At 51.7% G+C, this 9,179-nt stretch overlaps 1 protein-coding gene across 1 annotated transcript; it reads right to left on the bottom strand.

Annotated features, from left to right (window-relative positions):
• Positions 1–716: 716 nt before the first annotated feature.
• On the bottom strand, positions 717–8,217 carry PSMD9 (proteasome 26S subunit, non-ATPase 9). The gene is made up of 6 exons (XM_081122899.1): positions 7,960–8,217; positions 5,016–5,118; positions 3,749–3,948; positions 2,673–2,774; positions 1,323–1,411; positions 717–1,024 (listed from the first exon to the last, which is right to left on the bottom strand). The coding sequence occupies exons 1-6, from the start codon at positions 8,095–8,097 to the stop codon at positions 997–999; spliced, it is 660 nt and encodes a 219-aa protein (XP_080979025.1). The 5' UTR covers positions 8,098–8,217; the 3' UTR covers positions 717–996.
• Between the last annotated feature and the right edge of the window lie 962 nt (positions 8,218–9,179).

Here is a 9,179-nt window from a genome sequence, read left to right as displayed (position 1 = left end):
ATGGATGGGAAAGCGGACACCTGGCTGGGCCGCCTGGGGAGCCTCCTGGTCCCTCAATTCTTAAAGGGAGCAGCTGTGGCTCCGGGGGTCCAACTGCTGGGGACGCGATTTCTGTATTAAAAGCAGCAATGCTGCGCGCAAATGCAGCAGGCAGCCAGTGTCTGGAAACCCCCTGCCACGAAGAATGATGCTGTTGGTCAAATTTGGCTTGGGCACAATTGTTGTTCTACCCAACTTTCTTCTTTTTGTTTTTAATTTTTGTTAATTTTAGAGAAAGGGAGAAACATCAATTGATTGTTCCACTTATTTATGCATTCATCAGTGGGCACCTGCATGCACCCGGACCGGGGACCAAGCCTGCAAGCCTGGCACATCAGGACCACGTTCCAACCAACAGAGCCACTGACCAGGACCCAACTTTCTTTTTAATATATTTTTATTAATTTCAGAGAGAGGAAGGGAGAGGGAAACATTGGTGATGAGAGTCATTTATTGGCTGCCTCCTATATACCCCTGCTGGGGATCGAGCCGGCAACCCAGGTATGTGCCCTGACCAGGAATCGAACCACCATCTCCTAGATCATAGGTTGATGCTCAACCACTAAACCACACCGGCCGGGCAGGGCCCAACTTTCTGTGAGGATGTTCTAACTCTCGTCTAAGCTTTGGTCTGAGAGGTCCGTAAGAAATTCAGTTGGAGTGATAACACGGTCATATCAGTACTATAAAACTGTTTATTTGGGGGGGGAAATATTCCTAAAAGAATAAAGTCATGCCAGCACCTGTCAGAATAACTCCCACCCTCCTGTCCACGATAGAGTTTCTAATAACGCCTTGATCCCAGGAGATCACAGCGCTTCCACCATCCAGAAGTTCAGGCTTCCAGCCTCTTCCAGATCCTTGAAATTCAGGGAGAGGAGAGAAGGGAGAAATGGCCCCTAGACCCAAGTCCAGGGCAACAGAATATGCCTTCATGTCACCGTTCTGCAGGGACAATCAGCGCTGCAGAGGAATGATGTGGCAGCTGGAGGAAAAAAAGAATGGAAACAGGGTAAGTCTGGCAGCTCCATTCAGGAGGATCCGAAGGTGAGCCCCCCTGAGCTTTTCACGGACATTCTTTAGTTCTGTAAAGCGAATGCCCAGTTAATGAAAGAACCAGAGAGACCAGGGCTCCCTCCACCTCTGCACCTGCAGTCTCATTCCTGCCACAAGGCTCCATCATCATCACAGTTCCACAGTCACCCGCGGATTCCCATCATTTCCCAACCCCCCTGCCCCCGCAATCAGCAGTGCGTGTGAATGACCCGAAACAGATACTCGACCCCAGCAGTCCTTTGCCCGTCCAGTGCATTGGGACAAGTCTAAGCCGGTGCTTCTCTCCTCTGCGGAGCACTGTCACACTCAGGGGCTTCTGAAAGGAAAGTGAGCTTGTTTTACGTTCAGCCTCCTTAGCACTCGAAGAGGTTCAGGCTAAAATGCTGAGATGCTGTGTTTCACCCACCGGATTGGTGAGGATGTTTATTTTAAGCATCAGCCAGCAATGGGAGGGTGGGGGACGTGGCACTCTCGGGGCAGCTGGTGGGCCTGCAAATCGGTACCATCCTCTTGCAGAAACATGTCCCCCCGTCCTCAGTTTCCCCCCCCCAAAAAAATCTTTAATAGGTGCATACGAAATACATTTTGCAAAAGTACAAGATGATATACGAATAAAGTGTTCATCCCAGGACTGTTTATAAATTCAAAAACTGAAAACACCCAAAATATAACTTAGTAAAGTACTATTCAAATAAAGTCTGGTGAATGAGGTAGATTTAGAACACAAAACAGAGCAAAACCAACGAAGTAGGAACCTGTTTGAATATATTTTCTAAAAGGACATATGTGTTGCTTGGTACATACAAAGTTTCCTGGAAGAGACACCAAAAAAACTGTTAATACTGGTTATTTCCCAGAAAGAATGGAGAGAAGACAATGTTTATTTGCATAACTTTCTATAACATTAATTTTCTAACCATGTGTATTACTTTTTAAAAAATATACGTTCTGCCCGGCCAGGAGTTGCTCAGCGATTGAGCATCAACCTAGGATCCAGGAGATCACGGTACAATTCCCAGTCTGGGCACATGCCCGGGTTGCGGGCTTGATCCCCAGTCTGGGGCATGCAGGAGGCGGCCGATCTATGACTCTCATCATTGATGTTTCTATCTCTCTCTTTCCCTCTCCCTTCCTCTTCCGGAAATCAATAAAGATATATTAAAAGAAATACATACACACACATATATATACACACACGTTCTTATTCATTGTAGAGACAGAGAAAGGGAGAGGGAGAGAGAGAAACATCGACTGGCTGCCTCCTGCACACCCCTGACCAGGGATGGAGCCTGCAACCCGGGCATGTGCCCGGACTGGGAATCGAACCAGCGACCTCTTGGTGCCTGGGACGACGCCCAACCAACCAGCCACACCAGCCAGGGCTGTATGTATTATACTATCAACAGAGTGAAAAAAGCAACCCTTAAAAATGGAGAAAATTCTGACACATGTAACAGTATCGAGGGACCACAGAGACATTATGCTACATGAAACACACCAGTCACGAAAGGACAAATACTATAATGATTCTGGGACTTCTAGGGTTACCAAACTGTGCCACCTAACCCCCAACTCACCCCCTCGCTGTGCTGCACCAGACTGCCAATATTTTGCAGCGACTGGAAGTTTTGGGTGTTTACAGAGCCAAACTCCACAATCTCATCGCCTGCTTGCAGACCCTAAAGGAAGGAGAGAAACAGAGAACCAGGCAAGAGGTTAAATGTGCTTCTGGTGCTCTTTACCCTCCCACTTCCAATTTAACATCCAGGTCAAGAGCTTGCTTCCTACAGGGGACAACGGCAGGCCCAGAGCAAAGAGGTCAGGGACTTAGAAACCTCATGCAGAAGGCAGAAAACTGGGCCACTTCTTCCAGGGGTGGGGGCTCCTGCTAGGGCAGATCTAGTAGAAGGTGGCCAGGTCTGCCCAATGTCTGATAAAAGCTGGCAGTTGTGGAGGCCTGAAGATATGTGGGGGGAAAGCCAAATGCTGCTCTCTGGGGTCTGACCCAGGTTCAGGGGCAAACAAGGGCAGGCCAGTCTGGGCCTCTTTTGTTCAGGGGCCAAGATTTAGACAAGTTTGCCCTAGAAGCCCTCAAAGGAGCAGCCACAGGCACAAGGCTGACTCAGGACTAGTGTGACCCTTTCATTCTAAGAACACAGATGCTGAATCATTCATCCCTTCGACAAATATTTGCCAAGGGCCAATGACAGCCCCATGCAAGATGCTGTGGACACAGTGGCAAATAAAGCAGAGCTTCTGTGTAACTTGCCATCTTATAATCATAAACAGGACTGGCAGGACCTGCAGTCAGGACACAGCGTGTTCTAGCGCAAGTTACATCAGGCCCCGGGGGCTTTTCCTCCCAGGTGAAATGGGGTCAAGATCAGATTCTCTGTCCCTCACTTGGGACATTTGCCACCTTCTACCTTGTGTCCCCAAGTCGCTCCCTGACCAGTATGGTGGGCAGCAGGGGTTGCCTCCTTTCCCTCTGGGCCCCCAGCAGGCCTTGGCCAGTGTTTACCGGATGAGTAAGTGAAGTCAAGCTCCAGCATGGAGAGAGCATGGGTCTGTTCCCCCATCCCAACCCTGCCTCAAGGCTGCCTGACCCGCAGCACCCGCTGAGTACAGATTTGGGTGGCCGGCCCTGGCTTACCGCGATGCTGGCAGGGGAGCCGGGGCTGATGCTGTTCACTCTGGCGAAGGCCTGAGGGGTGCCAGGGCCCTCGCTCTGGCTCATGGCCTCTTCCTGGGCCTCGGCCATGTCCCGGGCCTGCTTCTCCTTGTCCCGAGCGTGCAGCTGGTGCAGGGCCTCCTCCACCTGCTTCATCACCGCCTTGTGATCATTCTGCAAGCCTGGGAGCAGAAAACCATACTGGGGCCAAGGATGACAGCCGAGGACACAAGACTTCCACATTCATTCACTGAATACTGAATGAGCGCTTCCTACATGCTCAGCCTTACACCAAAACGCACTCAGATGGAGTCAGGATTCAAACAGGCAACAGAAGTCGGTTGGCAGAAAACGTGGGTGATAATTCCCTTCTAATATGACCTGGTAGGAGACCGCTGGTGGCCCACCTGTGGCAGTGTGAATAACAGCCCACAAAGATGTTCACGTCCTAACCCCCAGAACCTGTACTGTGCCCCTTTACGGGGCAAAAGGGATTTTGTCGATGTGATGAAGTTTAGGACCGTGGGATGAGATTATCCTGAATTATCCAGAGGGTGATTAATACTCAATGCAATCATGAGTATTTATAAGCGAAGGAGAGAGGCAGGGAGAGAAAGAGATGGGACAGATTCAGAATTGCACAGTGGGGTTGCTGGCTTTGAAGATGGAAGGGGCCACAAAACAAGAGATGTGGGCAGCCTCTAGAAGCTGGAAAAGACAAGGAAATGGCCTCTCCCTGGAGCCTCCAGAAGGAACCCAGCCCTGCCCGGCACCTTGATCTTAGCGCAGCGAGACCTGTTCAGACATCTCACCTCCAGAGCTGTGAGATAACAAGTCTGCAACGTTTTAGGCCACTGAGTTTGTGGTGATCTGTTATATCCGAAGAAGAAAACTCCTACACCAGCCCCCCATTCTCCCTCCATTCCGGGGTCACTATCATTAGCACCTAAACTTAATTCCTAACACATAATTGATTTGATTAGGATCGTAAGCAGTATCTGCCTTGGGTTTCTACTGTTATTTCAATAAAGTTTCCACAATGAAGTAAAGTTCTTAAAAAAAAAAAATGAAACTATAAATAGGGGACCCCCAGTTTAACCCATTCTCCGAGTCCTCACCCCTCCACAGAGACAATGAGACAATCCTGTTGCAGCAGAGGACAGGGAAGCAGATGAAGCGGAACACTGGGGATTTCATTTGTGTGCCTTGAACGTCCCCTTCTGTGAGGTGGGCCCCGAGGGTTACTCACAGACGATGTTGTGCCTGGCGGTTCGAACTTGGTACAGGTCCACGTCGGACCGGGGGTAGCCCTCACAGTCCACCAGCGGCTCGTTCATCCCAACGCCTTTTAGCTGGAGGGCAGAAACGTGGATTTAAAAATCGCACAGGTAGGAAGCCCTGAAGACCTCTTTCCCCACTCTTTTCCTTTGCAGTCACAATAAAGGTGACAGTAATGAAAGCTGTCCACTTGGCACAGACCAGGTATGCTCCCCACATCCTCTCGCAAGTACCCTCTAAGGTGGGCACTATTTTTTAAAATTAATCTTTGATAACACAAGTCATGTAGGAATCATTCTCTTTTTTGAAGTTGGAGCTGTGCAGATAAAACTGATGGCTCCTTTAAGCGCGAACCCCAAGGCCAGCCTCCTCCAACTCCTCCAAACCCTCCTTCCACCAGGCAGCTGACACCTGGCTGATGGCCTTGGACACTGGAAGGGAGTGAAAGCCCCTAAACACACCCAGCTGTGGCAGAACTTTGATTCTGCTCAATATAAAAAAAGATCTAAGAGGGATTTCAAAGAGCATCTGATATCACAGATTGCGGACAAGGGAGAGGAACTGGGTGGCTGGGGGACAGGGGAGGGCCAGAGACATTTCATTTTACAGCCTTTAGTAGACTTTGAATTTTGACCATAGGAATGTATTCCCTATTTGAAATGAGACATTTGTTTTAACATTTAAAAAAATATATTTTTATTGACTTTAGAGAGAGAGGAAGGGAGAGGGATAGTGAGATAGAAACATCGATCGGCTGCCTCCTGCACACCCCCTACTGCAGATCAAGCCTGAAACCGGGGCATGTGCCCTGACTGGGAAACGAACCGGCAACCTTTCGGTGCATGGGATGACACCCAACCAAATGAGCCACACCAGCCAGGGCTGTTTTAACATTTTAAAGTCTTTTCCTACATAAGTTCGAGCATGGTACACAAAAGCAGTGAAACATGTTATATGCTGATGATGATGTACGGCAGGGATTTTGCAGTCAGACAGCCTTTGATAGGATCTCAATTCTGCTACAGACAATCTGGGTGCCCTTGGTACTCACTCCCATCCCACCTATTGTGAGAATGAAGGAGCTGACCTGTAGTGTGCTTAGCACAGTGCTGGCAACATGCAAAGTGTGGTGAACAGTGGCCCCCAAAAGATATGTCCTAACCCTAGAACCTGGGAATGTGACCTTACACTTAAGAGAAGAGGTTCTCATTTTTTTCACATGCTGTAGAACTATAAAATTTCCTTTTAAAATAAATTTGTTTAAGTGAAAAAGTGGGTCAACTTAGCCCTGGCCAGGTGGCTCCATTGGTTGGAGCACCATCCCATACACCAAAAGGTTTCAGGCTCGATTCCCATTGGGGGCACATGTCTGGGTTTCGGGTTCCAACCCCTGTCCAGCCCCTGCGGGAGGCAGCCAATTGATGTTTCTCTCTCTCCCTTCTTTTCTCTAAAAATCAGGGAAAACATACCCTCCGGTGAGGATTTAAAGAAACAAAACAAAAACAAAACATAAAGGGAATAACACTACAGGAAGTGTATGGATACAGCATCCTGCCTGTGGTAGACAGTAATTGCAGTTTAAGAAATTGCTGTCCTGCCCAGCCGGGCACGGCTCAGCAGTTGAGCATCGACCTAGGATCCAGGCGATCGGGGTTCGATTCCCGGTCAGGGCACATGCCCGGGTTGTGGGCTAGACAGCAGATCAATGACTCACTCATCATTGATGTTTCTATCTCTCTCTCTCTCCCCCTCCTTTCCTCTCTCTGAAATCAATAAAGATATGTTTAAAAAAAAAAAAGTTGTAAAAAAAATACATATATAATAAAAAAATAAAGAAAGAAAGAAACTGCTAGTCTCCCACTTGAAAGCACAGGTTCTGGCCGGGCCGGCCGCGGCTCAGGGGTTGAGCATCAACATGGGATGCAGGCGATCGGGGTTCGATTCCTAGTCAGGACACATGCCCGGGTTGTGGGCTCGATCAATAACCCTCTCATCATTGATGTTTCTATCTCTCCCTCCCTCTCCTTTCCTCTCTCTGAAATCAATAAAGATATATTAAAAAAAAAAAAAGCAGCAAGCACAGGTTCTGGATTCAACAGGCCTGAGGCCTAACTCCCGCTTTGTGACTGTGAGCACCCTGACTCCCCCTTGATGAGAGCCCCCTTCAGGCACAGACACAGTCAGCTCCCAGGAAAGCGGTACCTGGCCTCCGTGGGGCACTTCATCTTACCCCCATTCCCTAGAAGGCGCCCCCTTCCGCCCTATCCAGGGGGTAATTCACTTGCTTTCTCCGCCAACGGCGCTGTGGCTTTACCCTACGTGGCTTAAGAAAAACGACCCGCTTCGGAGTCGGACAGACCCAGGCGTTAGCCCCACGCCGGGCCTCAATTTCCTCTTTAACTCAACACGTGCCGGGAGCCTCGGCTGTCACTCAAAGCTCCGCGGCGTCGGCGTCGCTGACAACGTGCCGGAAGCGCAGCGTCGCTCGGGCGGCCCCGCCCCCGTCAGGGCGACGAGCGCGACGCGGGGCGTCCGGCAAAACGTTCAACCGGGGCCCAGGGGGCCGGTGACGACCCCCCGCCCGGCCTCCGCAAACTCGCCAGCCCCCCGACCGCCGGGGCGGGCCTAAGCTAAGCACTGCCTCCGTGTCCCGCCCCTAAAGTGGGGGCATACGAGACCGCGCCTCAGAGCGGGGCTGCGAGGCTGCCCTGCGCTCACCCACGTCACGAAAGCCCGTAAAACAGCGCCCGGCGAGGGCCCCAACCTGTCCGCTCCCGGTTCCCGGCCCCTCTGGCTGCTGCCCGCCGAGATCCAGAGCTGACTGCTCAGCGGAGGCCGCCGTCCCCCGGGTCTTGGGGGGCAGGGGGGTGCGTGCCGAGTCCGGAGGCCCTGGGGCGCCCCGAGCCCACACTCACGCTCTCCAGCACCCCGTAATTGGCCTTGATCTGCGCTTCGATCTCCTCCTTGCGCCGTATCAGCTCCTGGACGTCGCTGACGGTCACCCCGCTGGCCTGCGGGGAGCGCTCGCTCGGCCCGCCTTCCTTCTCCGACATCTTGGATCTGACCCCCTGGATTCCGGACGTTTCCGGGTTGCGGACCCCCGAGGGGACTGTGGCTACGGCTCCGCCCGGAGGCCAAAACACCGCGGCCGCCCGCGAGCGCGGGGGCGGGGCTTCGTCGCTGGGGGCGGGGTCTCCGGAAGCCACACCCCGCCGGGCCCCAGCGGGCTTGCGGTGCCGCCACTAGGGGCAGTAGCGGAGGAATGGTCCCCCCGCACCCCACCGCGCGGGCCCGGGCCCCCCGCAAGTTGATCGCTCCCTAGATGACGCATTTTCTGTCCTCATTTATTCAACTCGCATTGACTGAGCGCCTACTGTGTGTCTGTGCGGGGGCACTGTGCGTGCGTAGGGTTCCAATCCAGCTCCCCGCATCTACACAGCGCTGGGGGGTTTGCAAACCGCATTCATATTCCTATCTCTCATTTTTTTAAACAAACCCTACAAGCTTGGGTTCAGATCCAGGGCTCTTGCCACTTAGTGCCATGTAGTGACCCTGGGTAAATTACTTACTCTGAGCCTCAGTTTTCCCATCTGTATATTGGCTCCATATCTGCCTCATAGAGCTGACATTTGCCAACAAAGATTTATTAAACACCTCCTGTGTGCCATACACTGTCCTAGGTGCTGGAGGCGTAGAATTGAGGGCTGGGTGGGCCCTGGCTGGTGTGGCTGGGTTGGTTGGAAGTTGTCCTGTGTACCAAAGAGTTGCGGGTTGGATCCCCCATTGGCACAGGCTGGAGTTGCAGGCCAGGTGCCCGGCAGGGGCCGTGCAGGAGGCAGCCAATCCATGGGTAGCTCTCACATCGCCCTTCCTCTCTCTCTCTAAAAGATCAATTTAAAAAATCTTTAAAAAAAAAAGAAAAAGAATTGAGTGCTGGGCTCTGTGCCTGATGTGCCGGACACTCTTTTAAGTGCCTTCCATGTAAACCTCCTGAAACCGGGATTATTCCTGTCCTCACTTCAACAGCGGAGAAAACCGTCTCAATAACCGACTCGCCCAAGGAGCCACGCTGGCAGCCCAAATGTCAAGCCAGCTTCAAGCCAAACGATGAAACTCAGTATCGCAACACGTGCCC

Source organism: Miniopterus schreibersii (genome assembly GCF_964146895.1).
Source record: "Miniopterus schreibersii genome assembly, chromosome: 20".
Taxonomy (NCBI): domain Eukaryota; kingdom Metazoa; phylum Chordata; class Mammalia; order Chiroptera; family Miniopteridae; genus Miniopterus; species Miniopterus schreibersii.
This window is presented reverse-complemented; position numbering and strand designations above follow the sequence as displayed.

What these genes read in the sequence shown, in the direction of transcription:
- PSMD9 (XM_081122899.1), bottom strand. Translation starts at nt 8,097, where the DNA reads ATGTCGGAGAAGGAAGGCGGGCCGAGCGAGCGCTCCCCGCAGGCCAGC. An exon ending in ATTACGGGGTGCTGGAGAGC is followed by an intron (nt 5,119 to 7,959) that starts GTGAGTGTGGGC and finishes TCTGCCCTCCAG; the next exon opens with CTAAAAGGCGTTGGGATGAA. An exon ending in TGGTGCAGCACAGCGAGGGG is followed by an intron (nt 1,412 to 2,672) that starts GTGAGTTGGGGG and finishes CTTTCCTTTCAG; the next exon opens with AAGCCCCTGAGTGTGACAGT.